The sequence below is a fragment of the Colletotrichum paranaense genome, assembly GCF_030867605.1.
Source record: "Colletotrichum paranaense strain IMI 384185 chromosome Unknown Scaffold_1.1, whole genome shotgun sequence".
Lineage (NCBI taxonomy): Eukaryota > Fungi > Ascomycota > Sordariomycetes > Glomerellales > Glomerellaceae > Colletotrichum > Colletotrichum paranaense.
The window spans coordinates 3,411,421-3,430,017 of record NW_026848959.1 but is presented as its reverse complement, the minus strand read 5'-3'; the positions used below and the strand labels follow the sequence as shown (position 1 = coordinate 3,430,017).

General features: G+C 53.3%; 7 protein-coding genes across 7 annotated transcripts; 3 read left to right on the top strand and 4 right to left on the bottom strand.

Moving 5' to 3' along the window:
• Nucleotides 1-265: 265 nt before the first annotated feature.
• On the top strand, nt 266-1,770 carry CPAR01_01214 (repair protein Rad1/Rec1/Rad17; the record flags this gene model as incomplete). The annotated part of the gene is made up of 5 exons (XM_060485503.1): nt 266-404; nt 461-515; nt 572-581; nt 775-862; nt 980-1,770. 5 exons carry the CDS (start codon nt 266-268, stop codon nt 1,768-1,770), a joined length of 1,083 nt encoding a protein of 360 aa, XP_060356360.1.
• A 106-nt stretch (nt 1,771-1,876) lies between these two features.
• CPAR01_01213 (uncharacterized protein) lies at nt 1,877-2,437 on the bottom strand (the record flags this gene model as incomplete). Its single annotated transcript, XM_060485502.1, has 1 exon — nt 1,877-2,437. The coding sequence occupies one exon, from the start codon at nt 2,435-2,437 to the stop codon at nt 1,877-1,879; it is 561 nt and encodes a 186-aa protein (XP_060356359.1).
• A 564-nt stretch (nt 2,438-3,001) lies between these two features.
• CPAR01_01212 (uncharacterized protein) lies at nt 3,002-3,367 on the top strand (the record flags this gene model as incomplete). The annotated part of the gene is made up of 1 exon (XM_060485501.1): nt 3,002-3,367. The coding sequence occupies one exon, from the start codon at nt 3,002-3,004 to the stop codon at nt 3,365-3,367; it is 366 nt and encodes a 121-aa protein (XP_060356358.1).
• Nucleotides 3,368-6,220: 2,853 nt separating this feature from the next.
• On the bottom strand, nt 6,221-7,303 carry CPAR01_01211 (uncharacterized protein; the record flags this gene model as incomplete). Its single annotated transcript, XM_060485500.1, has 1 exon — nt 6,221-7,303. One exon carries the CDS (start codon nt 7,301-7,303, stop codon nt 6,221-6,223), a length of 1,083 nt encoding a protein of 360 aa, XP_060356357.1.
• A 990-nt stretch (nt 7,304-8,293) lies between these two features.
• On the top strand, nt 8,294-9,901 carry CPAR01_01210 (uncharacterized protein; the record flags this gene model as incomplete). Its single annotated transcript, XM_060485499.1, has 1 exon — nt 8,294-9,901. The coding sequence occupies one exon, from the start codon at nt 8,294-8,296 to the stop codon at nt 9,899-9,901; it is 1,608 nt and encodes a 535-aa protein (XP_060356356.1).
• A 1,515-nt stretch (nt 9,902-11,416) lies between these two features.
• Nucleotides 11,417-11,857, bottom strand: CPAR01_01209 (uncharacterized protein; the record flags this gene model as incomplete). The annotated part of the gene is made up of 1 exon (XM_060485498.1): nt 11,417-11,857. The coding sequence occupies one exon, from the start codon at nt 11,855-11,857 to the stop codon at nt 11,417-11,419; it is 441 nt and encodes a 146-aa protein (XP_060356355.1).
• A 683-nt stretch (nt 11,858-12,540) lies between these two features.
• On the bottom strand, nt 12,541-14,260 carry CPAR01_01208 (uncharacterized protein; the record flags this gene model as incomplete). Its single annotated transcript, XM_060485497.1, has 3 exons — nt 12,541-12,642; nt 12,697-13,596; nt 13,649-14,260. 3 exons carry the CDS (start codon nt 14,258-14,260, stop codon nt 12,541-12,543), a joined length of 1,614 nt encoding a protein of 537 aa, XP_060356354.1.
• Between the last annotated feature and the right edge of the window lie 4,337 nt (nt 14,261-18,597).

The following is an 18,597-nucleotide window of genomic DNA, read 5'->3' as shown; positions in this document are numbered from 1 at the left end:
GATGCACAAGGGGAAAGTGGGATTGAGCTAAGCCCTTTCTGGTTCAGGCCACAATTCACGGTGGGACCCTTTGGAGCTCAGAACACGTTTGGGGGAAGCTACAACCCGCGCTTCATGATCTCCCATTGACAGCACTCTCCGGATACATCTGGACATTCACGACTCTGTGCAAGCCTTGTTCAACGGTCCGGACCATCTTCTGCGACATCGACGCAAACGACTCAGACACGAAAGAACAATCAATTGTCTTCTCCCCGATCAGCAGATGGACTCCTCGTTGCTTGAGGTCTGGCAAGCTGCTGCTAGCACGCCGTTCCAACCCGCCGTCGCCAAGGATTCCCAATTCTTCATTGCGTTCCTTCTCCTCCTCATTGGTGTTGCTATCACTGGTTTCTTCGCTCTGAGTAAGCTTTGTTCGAGCACCTTCGTTCGAAATTCATCGCCTAATATTGCAATGCAGACCGTTCCTTCATCAACATCCCAGCGCTTGGTGTGCCTGCCTCAGCTGCAATTGCGTAAGCCAGACGGCCTTCATTTCCCAGTCGAGGTCCTGTACTAATATCGTACTTAGATTCGGCACGGTATACATGTTCTGCGCGGTCGGAGTCTACGTCTAAGATACCCCAAGAAGCTTTTCGAGTCGGCGGCGACCTTGTACTTTAGAAAACAAGCAAGAACTTCCATTTCACCAATCTCTCCATATCGGGTGACTTTCCAAATACACAGTTCTGCAGCGCCAGTAGAAGTCATGTCGGCTGCTCTTCCCCAACCCAGTGCGGTACCGCAGCCGCTGTTCCGCGCTGTGGCCAGCTCGACGAGACCGCTCTACCAGTTGCTGAGGACCATCAGCTTCTCCAACAAGGTCCATGTTCAACTCCAGGAAGATGGCATCAGGTTTGCTGCCGATCTGTCTAGGGTTATGCAAGGCAAGTTTGGCGACCGGTATTTGTAGTGGACAGGATGACTGACCATCGTCTAGGTACTGCCTTCCTCGACAAGAAACTATTTACGTCCTACTCTCTGAATCTTGCGGAGGACGAGCCATTGCCCAACTTTCAAATCACACTCCCAGCACTTCTCGAGACGCTTCAGATTTTCGGCGCCGTAGACATTGCGACGCGCACGCAAAAGGCCGAGCAGGACCCGTACCGCAGTAATCTCCGCAATTACCGACCAGATGCGTTTAGTAACCAGACTCTGGGAATTGGCGGGACTTGTAGCCTGGTATATACCGAAGAGGGCGGCCAATTCAACATTATCATCGAGGAAAGCGGGGTCAAGACTACCGCTAGCCTCACAACCTATCTGCCGGAAATCCCAGAGGAGATACCCTTTGACCGGGAAAACCTGTCTTTCAAAATCATTATGCAGGCTCGCTACCTTCTTGACGCCTTGGCCGAGCTTGCACCCACCGGCCCCAGCCGCCTAACCATATCAGCCTCGAAGAATCAACCCTACCTTTCCCTTTCCGGTGCTGGCGACCTGGGGTCGTCCAGCGTGGACTTCGCCAAAGGCCGCGAGCTACTGGAGACCTTTTCAATCCAGGATCGATGGACCCAGACCTACAAATTCGATCTGATCAAGTCTTCGAGCGAGGCGATGCGGATTGCTAGCAAAATTAGCTTCCGCGGCGATGCCCAAGGCGTTCTGAGTTTGCAATTCATGGTTGAGGTGGAGGGCGGCGGGGTCAGCTTCTTGGACTTTCGATTTGTGCCATTCATCACGCACGAGGACGACGAGGACGAAGAGGGACAGGATGAGGATGAGTAATTCAAGGCAACGGGGTGCCCTGCGCTACCTGCCCTAGCACATAGATGAATGATAATGGAATTTTCCCAGGGTTACCGGTATCGCAACGGGTTCGAATTTTTCGTTGCTATCTCTGGCTTTTCGCATACATTCCGCTTGCGTCAACTTTGACAATAGGCCGTGCTGCATTCCCGAAGCTAGGGCGAACAATGTGTAGCGCTAGCCTTTCCTTGAAGAATTTGGCTCCCAGTCCGCATATACGCCATGTGCGCCTCCCTTGAGAATGACAGCTCGGCTGTTGACCCACTGTCTTCACGCCGGTCTGCTGCCAACAGCATCGATCGCGGGAGCCTTGTAGCTTTTGCCTTTGGTAGAGGCAGCAGGTGGCCTGTCCTGCGGGATGTGATGGCTCTTGAGAGAACATGACGCGCTTGGAGTCTAGTGAACGTCCATTCCTCTCACAGCATTCCAGCCATCGGCCAAGCCACCGTGGAGCCGGACAGCGAGAACTGGCAAGCCTGTTCCCAGCAGGCCGGGGCTTACACAATGGGCCGGCCGAGGCAGAAATGTGGCCGTGAGGAATTTGTTCGCAAACAGTAAGGGCGTTGACGGGGCGTTGCGACGGACTTGTTGATGTCTCAGTCGGGCTGAGGTATGCGCAGAGGCTGCGCGGACTGCGCGGGGGCATGCGTGGGCATGTTGGCTGGAATCTTTGTCGTTCCTGATCCCATCATGGGCGTTGTCAGTCAGCGTGTGTGTGTTGACAGTGGCCACATTTTTTGCCCATGTCGCCCTCCCCGCTCTCTCTCTTCCCACCCGGTAGATATATCTCTCGTCCGCTTGCGGAAGCATCCTGCTCCGCCTCTGCCTTTTGCGGACGTACCATCGTGAACCGGTCCTGAACTAAATATCATATCCTTCGACTTGTGGTGGTTAAAGCTCCATCTTATTTTTCCCTACTGCGCTTTTCTCAACTTTCCTTTGAACGCCTCTCGAAAATCCCACAATTCTTTCGGCTTCGATCTGTCCTGTCCATCTGACAATTCGATCCTACCGCGTGGCTGCTCTTTTGTTCGCCATCACCAATCTTAGACTCATCTCTTTGCTCTCGTGTCTTTAAAACATCGTGGTACAACCCGCCCATCCATCCCGATTTCCGTTCTCAGCAGCACAACGCTCTCAACGCCTTTTCCAACAATCAAAAAACTCAAACAATAGTCCTTGTCGACTACATTCTCCCAGACTCTCTTCAATGAACACCCCTGGATCCTTCGGAATCGTCGATTACTCATTCCCAATGTGGTCCAAGAAGCACGTCGGCTCCTGGCTCGATGCCTTCAAGCCCGGTCGCCGCTCCTCCACCTCTTCTTCCTCTACTGCCTCTTCATCGGCCCCGTCTTCGCCTCGGTCTGCCACCTTCTCTCTGTCCTCGCGCTTGGGCTCCAACAGCCGGAGCGGCTCCTTGGCCTCTTTGACGTCAATGGGCACCATGGAGGAGCAAGAGTCCCTCATGGGTGACCAGCCGAAGCAGGCCGCTTACGTGCCCCGCCACGCGGCCAAGTCGTTCATGAAGACGACTACCTCCAAGGAGATCCGCAAGCAAAGCGAGATTATGTGAAGAATCACCGATCTCGGATGACCGATCATGCAAACAACAAAAACTCCAAAAATACAACATTCGATACCCGGAAAGTTACCATTCTTGGACTCGGCCTCCTCCAGGAGGCCCCATGTCGTCAGACTACGACGTTCCAAAGAGTCCATCAAGATGGTAGACTATACCAGCTCATTACCATATTCTTCCCTTGAGTCAAATAACATTATTTACTCGATCATTCCTATTTCGAATGATTATCGACGCACTCGTATGCAGTCATTATCAACGGCGCTTGCTCGCCTTTTGCCACTTGGCAAGGGTAGAAAGTTTGGGCGGTTAGAAGACGTCCAGGAATAGGCCACGAATTGAGCCTATATTCTCTTTTGTAGAAGGAATCATCATCTACCAGATAAAAAAGGCCAACACAAGGGCCGTAGAGTCGGGATGAGGTTAGAAGGATGAGATGCTAGCGACGCGACATCGCACAACTAATAGCAAGATTTGGAGTCGGCAGCCCGAGCCAATCAGATTAATACCCAACACCTTTTACATCAAAACCCTTCCAACGTGACTCTCTTTTCCCGTGCTGACATACCGCCCGTATATGCTCGTAACAACTCAACTGAAGAGCCAGATTTGGCAGCGGCTCGCGAATCCGACGCTGACCGGCCGAAAGAGACGAGGGTCTAGTTGCAATCGTACCTTAAATTGGCATTTGGCAAGCCAGGCAGGGCCTCTCTCTGCCGCCACTGACGGACCTCATCGTGCCTTTGCGCGCGTCGATCTGTAATACTGTACGTCCGTATGCAGTCTCCACCCTTAAGAATCATTATATTACTTCCATTGCGGACCTTTTCTCGGCAGGATCGGATCTAGGAGGTAAACCCAAAGACTAGAGAGTGTCCTGAGCTGCTGAACAGAATCGAATGATGCCAAGTTGAGGCTTTGTGCGTGTTTACGTCCGTACGGACTCCACGGGCCACACGCACTGAACAGCAGGAGCACCAAGGTAAATCCATGGTAAATACGGACGGGACGGCAGACGATAGATATGGGGTTTACCAGCCAGGGTGGAGGACATGGGGCCAGAAATCACCGAGGCCGACAGCTTTTCTACATGAAATAGAAAAAGACTCGAAAGGAAAAAGCAAGCCTGCCTCAGGGAAGCTGGAGAGAACGAATCACGATGTCTCAGCTCCCACTGTAAGTGTAATGCGAACCGCCAACCTCGAGGGGCGTTCAATGTAACGCGGGCGGGCGGATGGCAGGGGGTTTAGAAGGACAGGGGATTTTTTATTTTTTTTTTTGGTAGCAGGAGGGCAGAAGCTGCCGGCTCAAGGTGCCATTCGTGAGGTCGGAAATAGAACGGCTAGCCTTCTAAGGCTATCGTGTCTTGGCCTTGGCCTGGTAGAGCTTAGGTGTGTTACTCGCTTCCTGACTCTGAACGGTCTTATCGGCAAGGTCAACCAAAGCCTGTTTTCCCAGAAGAGAAGTCAAAAATGAAGAATCGAGCAGAGTTGTTGGAAGGTTGAAGTTGTGCGGCAATCGCGCCTGGGGCGAAACAGCAGAGATCAAGTGAGACAAGGTTTGTTCAGTGGTCTTGAAAAATGCAGAAGAAAAGAGCAAACGTTTTCTTTGTTTGAATGCGGTGGTGCTGGTTGGCAGACGAGAGTGGAAATGGGCAGTTGGCTCGCCTGATTCTTCTCTGAACAGCCAGGTTTTCCAACAACAGCTTTAAGGATCCAAGACCAACGGCAGCCCTCCGCAGCCGCCGCGGCCCCCAGACTGAATGGCTAGTTCAGGGCACAAGTATGAGATCTTGCAAGGGCCAGGAAGGTTAATGGTGTCTCTGGTGTTTGTGTTGCGCGTGGGTGTTTACCAGCATGTCAGGGACCAGAAAAAGAGAGAGAGAGAGAGAAAGAGAGAGAGAAAGAGAGAGAGCAGGGCGCCCTGGCAAGTTCAACTCAGTTTAGATGTCAGCTGGCGGGCAACTGTAGGGGCAATCTACCTTATGAGCGGCCGCTAAGAGCCCATGCCCAACTTATCCGCAACGCATCTGAACCTTGGTTAGGCGGTTGGCAACCGCACAACTTAGCCACCACAAATCAGCTGGACTGGCTACTGGACGGTAACGAACACGAACCCTTTGCTTCTTCATCACCGCCTTGGCCGACGAGCCAGCCAACCAACATCGGCATGCCATGTACGATGGACGTCACCGGTTGATATTCTGCTTGCCCGTTTACGGCCGCCGGGAGAGAGGATGGGGAAAGACCAAGAGAAGCAGTCTTCAGCCCCCCCCCCCCCTTCTTCAGCTTGGCCACGCCCGCTTGGCTTGTCTGACTAACAAACGGTGGATGAGAAGACTCTGCAGACTCGGGGACATCCACAAAACCCATTTCAACCTATGATGGGTGAAGATTCTCTTCCTGTCCTCGAACGCATGCTGTTTCCTGAAACAACCCACCCCTCAATACTCATCCATTCCCACATCGCGTCAGCGGGAATACGCAGGAGAACGTGGCCTGGAGGCCAATGTCTCCATCTTCCAAGTTCCGCGTCGTACCCCCCGGCAGTATCGATTCGCGTCCTACCCCTCGTTCGGTACTAGAGGCTCTGCATCTTCTCGGCGTGCGTCCGGTGGACGCGGATAATGCCGAATGATTGACACTGGCGAGCCTGGGGATTGCCTTGCCCCGTCAGTTCCCTACCTGGAATCTGGATTGTTCGGGTTCAGGGCCTCTCGATGAGGGACTGATTTCCTGCAGCTTGTCCTGGAGGGCTGCGCTGCCCACACCAACCTGGAAGATACGGGAATAGTCACTCGTTGGAAGCAGCGAGTCGCTGCTGTCTCAACTGCGGCCAAGCAAGTGCTTACCGGTCGCCGGTCGGTGAGAGTGAGGTGAGACTCGGCACTTGAAGGCATCCATCCGGAAGATCGTCATCGGTCAGCAGTTCGCTGGCAACCACCGACTTTTCATTCTCGAGATTGCGGCATGGCCGGTCAATCCTAGCTACCCCAGGCGAGCAGGGCACGGCCCGGTTCCATGGCTTTCCTGGGAGCGAGCTGTTACCGTTTCGACGTTTTCCGCTGGCAATATGTTGTGCTCTCTGGGCACCAGCCGTCGTTTTCCTTGTCAGGACGTTGAACAGCTTGCTATTTCTCCTGCTTTCGTTACTTTCGAGCTTTCGCAAAACCCTCGGTCGTGGCTGGCAAGTAGGTGCCAGGGTTACGGGCCGGATTACATCCAACTGGTTGCTCCTCTCTGCACGTCGCCGCCCGCGTCGTCGTACGGCGAGTACTTCTATCGAGTTGCATCTCGCTCTAGAATGCAGCTGACCGATGGTTTGTCGTTCAGTACGACGACCAGCGCCAATAGTAAGATGGAGCGAATCCTGCTGAATCCCGCGCTCTGTACCGGCCACGATGTTCCATATTGTCTCGATGGCTTCGCTGTCAATCACTTCATAAGGCTGACTGCACGATGCTCGATGGGACTGGGGAGGGAAACATGGAAGACGAGATTGAAGAGGGCGACAAGGTGTTCCAAACATAACAGCAAAGCAATATGGATTCATTTGTTCGCAACAATCACATATCTCACGCTGGAAAGGCCGGCGATGAACAGATGCGATGCCACCCTCCTTCTGGGGCCGCCTACCACCCCAAGATCCCTCCGGAGAAGTCTCCCGCCCCCCCTCGAGAAGAATTGTACTTTTGAAAGTCACAAAAGCCAGTAATAGCAACCCACAGACATAACCAATGGCTGAATACCAAAATAACGGGAGCCGGGCAGCGAGCAACCCCCGGCCGGACTGACAAGACACGACTCTGCAGCCTCCGCTCTCACGCAGTTTGCCTGCACGACCAGACAGGGGCCAGGTTGGCTTTTTGCACCGCCGCAACATGCATACACAGCACCGCACCGCACCACACACACACACGACCACTTCCATTACCACCCTCTACCTGTCATTGTCCATGGGTAAGTAGATCTGCCCATCCCAAGCTGATAGTCTCCCTGACTAACACCCCCAATCCGACCATGATAGGTACTGTATTGGGTACGGGCACAATCATCAGCTGGTCCAAGATGGCCCCGACTCGCTTGCTTTTGTTTGTCCTACGCGCAGATCCAGAACAACATACATACAAGCCAGTCCTCGGTCTCTGCCCATGTCTCCAGATGGCATCTATTATTCCTTCCCCCTTTGTCCTTGGGCTCACTCCCCCGGTCATGGATCTCCTTCCCAGTCACGTCACTCGTTAAGGACTGCAAGATATTCCCTCCCCTCCCCTTTCGTATTATCATATATGGCATGTACTAGACGTGGTGAACCCATACTGTTCTTGAACTGCTGCATGAATTCCCTTTGTACGCCCAAGTATTCGACAGGATGTCTCGGTCGAGCTTTAGCATACGGAGGCTTATCTCACCTCGCCGGTCTCAGACGATAGATGAGCGCCGTCATTCCGGAGACTCTGTTGGAAGCGAGGATATTTCACTGTTCAAGTCTCGAAGGAAACAACAAAAATCAAAGTCTTGGGCGCCAGTCAGGCGTCCATCCAACCCCAAGCCCAGAAGACCATCGAGGGAGGAGACGCTCGTACGAAGAACACAAAGCATCAAGAGGATACCGACAGAGGGGCCATCTTGCCCACAGGGATCACCACATTCGTCGTCGAGTTCTTTGTGCAGTTGCGAGTGTTATACAGACACATCCTCGACCAACACCAGCTATGGCACTCTTTGTTCCCCTCGACTCCAAGAGAGGCCCTCTCGATCAACGGCCCCGAAACGTCTCGCCGAACGTCGACACCTCTGCATCTCCCCTCTATCACCACCTCCAAGCAGAAAGCCCAGACCACTGTCGACAGAAGCGGTCATCAAGGCTCAAGAGGCTGGCGACATAGATCTATCAGAACATCCCGCGCTCAGAGAGGCCATGACCCCTCCACCTACCCCAGAAGACGACGACTTGGACCGCTGGTCCCTCAATGTCCAGCAACTCATCAGAGAAACCGATGAAGCCTTCAAGGCCGTAGGAACAGCAATCGAAGAAGCGAAGATGGCCGTTTCAACTTTCCCGTCACATATCGAGACGGGCTCTGGGTCGACATCACCAACCCCTGCTAACATGGCGAAGCCTGACTCACCAAGCCTTCCACTGCTGGGTCTACAGTCTCGAAACAGCACCCCAGCGCTGCCTCCTCCATCGCTGAGCACCTCGGTGTCATCTTCTTCGAAGCCGAGGAGACAAAAGTCAAAAAAATCAAAACGGGTCAAGATGAGATCGAAGAAGTCTGCCCGATGGCAGCTGGGAGAAGATGTAGCCGACATCCTCACTGGACAATTCTTCCGTAAAGTAGAAGTTGATGAGCTTCTTACACCGGACCGTCTCCATGCACTACGAGTGGAGAGGGAGTCTCAAGGACAGCCACGTCGATCGAGCGATACTCTGAGGACTGTAAGCACGGATGGAAGCGAGACGCCCGTTGAGCCCTTTCACCTACAAGACCTCCTTTCTCGCATTGGAGCAGCTGGGGCAAAGACCTTCATCACGCCTTCTGAGGCTATGACTCCACCCGAGCTTCTCGACCCAAGTGTACTACGAGACTTGCCCTTCAAGGAAAAGTCACCGCGGAGAAGGAGGCCTGTGTCCAAGGATGAATACGAGGCTGAGGATCCGACGCAGGCTGCTCCTCCTCCACCAGCAAAGAATCCGGCGAGATTTCTTCCTAGGCCGCAGGCGCCGCTGTTACCGACGATTCCCGAAGTAGTCGTCACCACGCCCGACGCAGGAGGCCAATCAGCAAAACACAGCAACAGGCACGCACGAACATTCGCACTCGTTGACGAAGACGATTTCATCTTTTTCCAATCAACACCATTCACGTTCAATCATTCAGGCTTCAGACACGGCAACATACGTTTTCCCAAGTCAGAAGTCGTCAAGGGGCTGAAAATCGACCCCGATGATACGCTCGACTGGACGGCCTTCCAAATGGCCATCCTCGGCGGCGCGGGCGACCTCTTCTCAGACCCCGCAGATTTTTTGCAGAGAACAGAGGCCGAGGAGATTGCCGACCTTACAGCGTGGTTCGACGGCTTCGGCTTCGACAGCCACGGTCGCCTGCTCACCAGCGACGCCGATGAGCCGACGAGGCGGCTGCAACAAAGGTCCCGCGCGTCCACCGTGGACTGCTCGCCAAAGTCCTTTGGCAGAGTCTCGCGGGACAGCGACCTGCCCATTCCTGTGAAGGCTGAGCACCCTACTGGGTTCTGGAACGAGGGTAACGTCAACGTGTCCAAGTTCCTGACGCAAGGGTGCAACATTCGGCGGTGGACGATGGAGGGCCAGCAACAGCACCCCAAACGGCAGAACCGGGAGAGTATCGGAAGCCTGCCGCCTAGTCCGATGATGGACCTGGTCATGATGAGAGGTTCTGATGGGGAGCCCGAGGTTGTGCCTATGGGATACAATTTGGGACACGACCTCGGGGATTTCTTGCGATGGGAGGCGGAGAATGTCTATGCCACGGGCATTTACTGAGCGACATCTGCCGGCACGGGATCAGGATTAGAGTAAAATTGAACACCTAGGTATCTAAAGTAGTATTGTAATGTTACAACCAACTTACCTTGTATGGCGTTGTGAATCCCTCTCATCCTCTGTCGGTATCCCATGGAAACTGACATCTCCTTTGCCTAAGAAGATCACCAAAGTGAACTTCTGTCAAACAGGCACCAACAATTCAACATCGCAACGTCGCAACGAGATGCATATTTCGAATCCCCTAGGGCTGACTTGCATACAGTTACAGTACCGCCCTCCTCCCACCTGCACAGGGACCTGGGCGTCATCCAACGCCGCCGAGCCCCCCCCCCCCCCGCTTGAGCCGGAACAGTGGACCCAGCTCACTGCAGCCAACGCCGGCCCCTATGAAAAAGGCACCCACGCATCCCCCCACCACCACCACGGATCGCCCCGGCTTGAGCCTTGATCCACCCGAACCATTCATGGATGTTTTTTTAACGCGCGCCGTCGCCTGTCCCGCCAGGGTCGCGCTGAACTTTAGCAAAAGAGGAAACCCAAAATCTCAACGACTCGACTTGCATATCAGCTCCACGACATTTTCTCAGCTACATAGAGAGAAACTAACGCACCACCCCCACGAACCGATTCACCGAGTTTACGTACTTCCGTACCTTGCATACCATCGCATCACATCCCGTTGCAGATTTCCGCCCCCGTCGTCGTCTTCAGCTGCACCCCCGTGCCGCGAACTCACTTGGCACTTTGACGGACTCATCCGACGACGCTCACTCGTCACTTATCACGCACACCACGACTCTAGGCTACCTTATCAATCATCGCCTCTGGACGAACTCTCATTCCTCCCGAATACAACGCTCCCGAATACAACGCTCCCGAATTCTCAGCTCCGGGACGTCAGTCTACTACCCTTCATCCCGCAGAAAGGATCGAGCCAGGCACCCCCTCTTCTCTTCCCGCCCGGCTACAGCTCCATCATCCACCGGCCTCACATCACTCATCACATCTCATCACATACACACGGCACCCTAAACCACCTCCCGCCCCCACAATCCCGCGCTCAATTCAAACGGGTGCCTGTCACTCACTCACTCACTCGCGCATTCCTTCACCCACTGAATCGCCTCTTTGAAACCCCCCGCCTCATCGCACATCTCCGGTCAACAAAAGGCCGCGCAGAAGAGAAGCAGTAAAATACAACGCCAGCCCCATCTCACACACACAAGTCATGCTCCGCCGCCCCGCAACAACCCTCGCCATAACGGCAGAGGACATCGCCTCCTACGAAGACCGCCGCGCCCGCGAGGCCATCGTCCGAGAAAGGCAGGTCCTCGTCCAGGCCCAGCAGCAGCAACAACACCAAGCCGCCCTCGCCGCCCAACAGCAGCAGCTCCAGCAGCAGCGAGTCCTCCAGCAGCAACAGGCACAGCACCAGCAGCATCCCTTCTCGTCACCCGTACCGCAGCCGCAGCAATCTTCGCCGCAGCATCCCCAGCAAAGGTACACGCAAGCTCAGATCCACCAGATACAGCAGATGCAACGCCTCCAGCAACAACAGCAGCAGCAGCAGCAACAGAGTCTAGACGACGATAGCATGCTCACGGCGGACGTCGACGTCGACGACAGCTTGGAGTACGACGAGGTGCAGCAGCGGGAGCTGCTCAGGAGGCAGCAGGAGATGATGAGGGCGCAGAGGGGCCAGAGCGGGCGCGGCGGCGGCGGGGTGCAGACTACGCCTACGCCGGGGGATGGGGGCCGTGGGGGACGGACGAGGGAGGAGAGAATCGGTGTTGGGCGGCGTGGGAGGTGAGTGAGTGTTGCTCGAGAGTTGTGGTAAAGATATCGTTGGGAGAGGCTGGTGATGTATCGGTTCACAGTTGTTGGATAACAGAATGTTTGGCGTTTTGGGAATGCTATTTTCCCCACGGATACGCCTTGTATGTGGCTGGTCATGTCGGTTTACCTTGTCTCCTTTTTGAAGCTAGATTGAGGTAGGACCTGGAACGTCACGCGTGGGATACGTCTTGGGCATAGTATGTCATCTGTAAAATTCTGAGGGATCTCAGTCTCCTGGACAGGCAACGAAAGTTTGCCCTTACATCAAACTCATGCTAATCGTCGTGAAGTCGTGCTCAGTCATCTAAGCCTATCGCTTTCCTACCCTACTTAACCCGTCCAAACCCAATAAAATAAGAAGAAATACAATGAGACCAAATCCTACGCTACGCTCCCCGCTTACATTGAACGAAATTGGAATCAACGAGGCATGAAACGAGCGCTTGATGATGTAAAAGAAACCCGCATGGACCCGAAAGACGTAAAAAAAAGAGAAAAAAAAAAAAAAAAAAAGCATCTGTCTTTAGAAAATCAACACCGCGCGGGAAGCGGAGCCTCCAGAGGCCGCCTCTCGGATGATGTACACCGCACCAACTGCAACTTTGGCCGTAACAATCATAGCAACGTGAGGGAAATCCTGTACAGTTTTCAAAATTCAAGGAATGTAAGAGTCGCTGACGCTGGCACTGTAAAAAATATGTGATTTGAATGAAGGATGTGGAAAGTTGAAATAATCGCTGGCCTCGTCTCGCTGTAGGAAGAAATGACCGTTTCATTTCGTCTGTACGTGTTGTGTGATATCAAAAGGGCATGCTTAGCAAGGCGCCCGCCCCAGAAGATGAATGGACGCCAGTTCTGCGGTCTCGCTCGATTTCTCGGGATGGAGAAGAGATGTCGTGCATCTGGCATGCTCATTAGCAAATTGCAGGGCTCCCGGGGTAGCTTTCACTACTTACATTGTAGAAAACATTGGCCTGCCTGATTCCGGCGACCTCTGCCAAATATTTGAGACGACCCCTCAGGAAGCGTCTCTGTCTGGGAGTCGCAAAGTCGCTGCTGCAAGCCGTGACCATGGGCCACAAGACCATCAGTCCAGCAGCTCCCTTCAAAGGGTCGTCTGGCTTGGTGTTGCCGCAGGGGAACTGAGCTACGACCACGCCGTAGCCATTCCATTTGCAGAAGAAAGGAGTTGAAGCGATGGTGTCTTCAATACGCAGAATGGCCGAGCGTTTCAGCTCTTCATACTCCTCTCCCATCCGGTAGTCGTCGGGGGACACAAGCCAGGCCATGCACCGCAGGATTGTTGTGGTGAGCATCAGATGGCAGCACCATGTGGCCACATGCAAGATTGCGAGAGGCAAGTTGAAGAACCCGTAAACAGGCCCTGGGAACGTTGGGGTCGTATCGAGCTCGTCGTCGGATCGCTCCAGTATCCACTCCACCGTATCGACTTTCCACTGCGGGCTGGGATCATTGTTGAGTTTGCGGAATTTAGCCTCCAACGCTTGTGCGCGCTTAAGGGCATCGAGCACCTTCTGGATTGTCTCTGGCTTGCGATCCCCCGCTCCGAGAACCCGATCAACATCTTGTCGAATTTGACTGCTCTGGATATCCATGCTAGCGATGGCGTGCTGCATACGACCACGGCATTCATGATGCAGAAGCCATGTGAATTCGGATACTTCGGGAGAGTTTGGAAGACAGTGAATGGAGAGGCACTGGTTCCGGGTGATTGCGAACATCTCTTCGCCTTCCGGTGTCTCGAGACCCTTTTGACCCCTTAGTTTGACGATGATTGCCGCACCCTTCATGTGGTTGGTGTACTCGGCGATAGAGTCTCGAGAAGATGTCAAAATCTTCCGCTTGTTAGCGTGAAGTCTTATAAAATGTCCACACTAACAGACTCACCTCGTAGAAAGCCAGCATAAGCACGGCCCCAAGAGTCTGGTCATTCAACACCTCTCCTGGGTCCATTATAGCTTTGTTGACGGCCCGGACTGCCCTTAGATAGTGACCCTGAGCATGGAACAGAGCGGCACTGGCATTTACCGTACGGCGACTGGCCAGCGCAGCCAGAGAGACAGCTTTGTAAGCTTGGGAAAGACATTTGGAGACGTTCGTTCCGCTCAGGAATCGAGGGAGAAACCGGTAGTATCCTCGGGCCGTGGGAGTAAACGGGACAATGATGAATTCCGAGAGGAAGTAGCAAGAGGCCTGCTCATCCAGCGAATTGAACATGGACGCCGGAATGTCTTCGTCTTCTTCGGTCGAATCGTCGTCATTGTGATAAGGAAAAGCGCCGGGATTCGAGTAATCGAACGTTTTGTATTTTGGACCAGCAACCGTCTTCAAGCACTGCTTGTTGCAAACGGGCGCGATATCCTTGCCTTCTTCATCAGAACTCTCTTCACCTCTAGACTTCTTGAATCTCTTGATAGTCGCCTGCGTTTCGTCGCGAATGTTGGCCTCGAACGGATCTCGGTAACCTGGACATTGCCGCCGCGACTTCTTGCATCTCATGCAGAATGGCTTCCCCTCATCACATTTGATCCTCCTAGCTCTGCACAACTTGCAGCCGCCGGAGGGCTTTCCCGTATTCACCATATTCGTATTGGGCAGTGTTGGTACTGCAAAGGGAATCTGTAGAACAGTGTGCAGGAGGCTGCTCCGAAGGTGAGCTGGGAGGGGTCAAGCTCTTTTTCACAAGATTTCGGAACAAAAGCATAAAGTCCCGAGGCCAACTGTCGAGTCACAACAAGAGAAGACAACAGAGACAGGTAGCGGGATGGAGGGGTAGAAGCTCCTATGTCATAGCGATGAACCACATATCCTTCATTGGAATACGGACCTCTAAGGCTGAGTTAACATGCTGTATGCCTGCTCGGAGAAAGAACAGCGGAGGGGCTGGATCACCGATGGGACGCTCTACGAAACTCTGTGGTAGCAACTTGACGCGTTGGCAAATAGCAAGAGCTCAAAATGCTCAATCAGTACCGCGCCGTTGGTGGAGGGCGATCTCGGTGGTCTTAGCATTGGACAGCTTGTAGCCTATGCTGTCTGGTCTTTCGGAAGGTTTGTTTCATGCACCGCTAAGCCCTGACGATTCGTCGAAGTTGGTGATCAAGGGTGGTCCCATCCGCTCGTGCGCACATTGTTTGAGACGGCAAATGAAATGTACCGTGAGAGGTGGTCAACGGCTGGGGTCCTTGTGTCGATCATGTAGGGAAGAACCCGGCTCTTCGGCAAGCCGGTCGATGGATGGCACCTCAGACAGGTGTCAGCGACTGTGTGTGCGTATGTGCTCTGCATCGTGGTAGTGGCCTTGTAGGGCACTTTCACCGACTGTCGTGCAAAAGGTTCGCGTGACGGACCACTAGAAAGCCGTTGAGAGTACTGTCAATCTCAACAATCAAACGCAAATGGTTCATACCAAGAATTCGGCGAAGTCTGATCGCGATGACGCGCCGCCGTTGGTAATGGTTATCACTGATTCTGATGCAAGGGTTCTTGCTCTGGCATCGTACACTCGGCTCCGACTCCAGCTCCAGAATGGAAGCAAGCCAATTAACGACAGATAGGCTGTCAGCATTGGATATGGCGAATCTTCGAATTCCGCGGGGCGGGGCTGAGCACGTCAACCTGCAAGCGGTTCTACACTCTGCGGGCCGCTGGCGGGCTAATTAGTTCCTCGATATCACGAAGCAGGTTCCTACGGTCGACAGGGTTCCATTGCTGCTGACGAGTCGAATGGCAGACGTAGATCAGTGTTTGCTGAATCTTCAGTTCCGACGGCTTGGTTGTCGGGTGGTTGTCCACACACACGCGACACTTGACGGCGCGAAGCAGATTTAGCCATTCGTCATCGTGGCTGATGGGATCGTTTCATCCGATCATGGGCATCCTAATGAGGAAATTCTGTCGTGGTTGTCGGGATTCACGACGTAGAGTCAAAAGCCCTGTTGACTCCCGTGATGGAAACAGACTCGAATCGAAATCGTGAAGTCCGTGGAAAGAGACAGAAACCCGCTCGGCATCTTGCGGGGTGATGGTTGTCCAGTCTGAGTAGCGCCGTGTTATAACGCCGACGCGTCTCGATCCACACGAGTACGTCCACTTGATATGTCGAAAACGATCACGGCGATGCCCGAAAGAGGTTAATCCCGGGCTATCAAATTCCATGAGAGATTTGACACTCGTGTCGTCGTTGTTGTTTTCTTTTCTTTTCTTCTTGGATGTCTTGGGCAAGTAAGGATGTATGTTGATGGGAGGTGTATGTATGTACATGGTACCAGCTTGCTTATATAAACTGCACTAATGGAAGCGAGGATCATCCATTTGCTGCTTGCTTGTCTTCAGTGGATCCCTACGATGATCTTAGGATCTACCAGTTCTCCACTTCCAACGTCGGGGAGGCGGCGAGCTTATTTCTGACTTCAATAAACTGTCACCTTTCGTCCATCTCAATCGTCAGCGTGGGTCGCTGACCTACTTTGACGGCATCCTGGGATGGCCGTACAGATTGACATGCATCAGAATACGCACCGATGCAGCAACGCTCTCAATCCCGTATCCCGTATCTCCCCGCTGTCAACTTGCCTATGCCGTTTGACATCTGTCACTATGAGTTTCTAATTCGAGGGTCCGAGGGCGGGTCTCCAGCGCGCGACTTCTTTCATCAACCAGGTACAGCGAGAAGTCATTGCTAATTTGATCCAATTGAAGGGCAAACTATCGAAGCGCTGAGTGAGATGGGCTCGATGTGCGCGAAAACACGATAGAAATTGTTTAGCTGCGTTGCAACACGACATGAGTCTCGAATGAGTGCGATTAAGATCCGCGAGTCCAGACAGCTGCGGTCTGAATGTTCACACATCAACGGTACCCCGACGCCAAGGCAACTATCAAATTCGTTCCGAAGAACTCGCACATGAACGACCCGCCGGCGGGGTTCAAGGTCCTGGGCCCCAAATCCTTCTTTCGGCTGTCATTGTCAATCTGTCAGGGTCGTGGAGGCTTGCGAGGATGCGCAAGGTTACTAGGACTGCCTAAGCTTAGGGACCCATGGCGGCCTTCTCCGGCTTCCCATGTTACGGCATCCTGTTAAACGAGGTTTTTGGCGCATGTTCTCAATCAGGAAACTGTGTTGATGGAAGAAAACCGAGCATATCGGTTCAGAACTGCACACTTTCGTCGCCTAGTCAAGGTTCGTCATAGGGGGCGCAGAGTCAGCTCTGAGCGAGAATTGCTGCTCCTGGAAGCCGATATATGGGAGGGTGGGCAGACCTTTCTCTAGTCAAACTTCAGGACTTGCCGGAACGCCGCCGGGATGCGCGGAGAATTTCTCGTCCACAGGTCAACCTCTCCTCTGACAAGTTTGACACTTAGTTTTGCCCACCGATGCCTCTGTGGCTCTTGGCAAATTTGGCTTTGATTATACTTTTCATAAATCGGACGATCCTGCTAGAATCTCACCAACAAGGCGGCCAAACACAAGATCTGAGGAAATATGCTAGTTCGTTGAGAAGTCAATTTGCGGCAATGGGGCTAGCGAAGTGTTATCTCTTTCGAATTAAACAGCATTCGCCTGCTTAATACCATGAAAACATACGACCGCTCTCGCCATTACCCTGCTTACATTCGAGGAGCGTTACTCGTCAGGTAGCAAGGCTTTCAAAAACGTCCTGCCAGTTAGGCCAGGCCGTTTGGACGTTGGGCAAAATTCACAGCGGGCGTTCACCTTCCCGGCCCTTCGGCTAAGCGGCTGTCTAGATATCTAAATGCCAGGGCGATCCCATTGACTTTCCGGATAAGCGAGCCTTGACGTCGCTCCGAAAGCGACTTTTTGAAAACTCCTGCCATTTCTGAAGCTTTGAGAACTGCTGTCACGATATGACTTGAGCAAGAGTAGCCTCTGTCATTCAGTCACTCCATCAGACAACCTGAGAAGACGACACATTATATCTGGTGAATGATTCAAGTCCCCACTCGGTGAATTTCCCCTGTCCCCGAAAAGCCCGAGCTGGACGCCTTGATGCAAATACCCATTTCTGATCTGGCAGACCAATCACATTTGGTTATTGTACCGCCTCGGAGATAGCCGGTCACAAGCCGGGCGTGTACTTGCTTGAAAGTCACCTGGGCGTAGAAGATCAGGAGATACGTCAGCAACGGCCGAGCTCTCCTTCGCCCCAAACCCCGACGTGACCAAATTTCAAGATGCTGAGGGTAAGAGTCGGGTGAGTCCGGATACCTGAACGATAAAGCAAGCCTGACTTACCAGAGTGAGGACCCGGCAGTGTATTGTCCCAAGATGCTGCTCAGGGTGTTTAGAGGAGTGGAATGCCATCACCCACGATGGCGCAAGCCGCTAATTATTTGCAGATCTTGTCCTGTCCGCAAAGGGTTCCAACTTCTACCTCCTGAACATCAACTGGCATTTTCTCTCCTTTTCGCAATCGTTTACTAAGGTATGCGTAGGGGGAAATAACCGCATCACGACTTTAAGGTGCTGGCCAATGCATCGGATCCTTCAGCCGGGTTAGGCCCCACAACACCCCGAACGTTATGCCGGTCAGCCTCCCGCTCCCTTCGGCATAATATTTCGGCCGACTCACCTGCTATAGCACGTACGAACCAACAAAACTTGCGCTAACAACACCACACCCGCTTCTAAGCCGGTGCTTAATCCGGTTGTACGGACCCAGCCGGACTACTCTCATGCCTTGCACTTTTGCGGACTTGGCTCCTCGGCGGCGGAGAGATGATGACTTGCTCGGACTTTGCGTGGATGGTGAATCAGTACAGACGTAATGATAGGCCGGCCGGCTCGCACTCGGTCGTTCATGATGCCATTCACG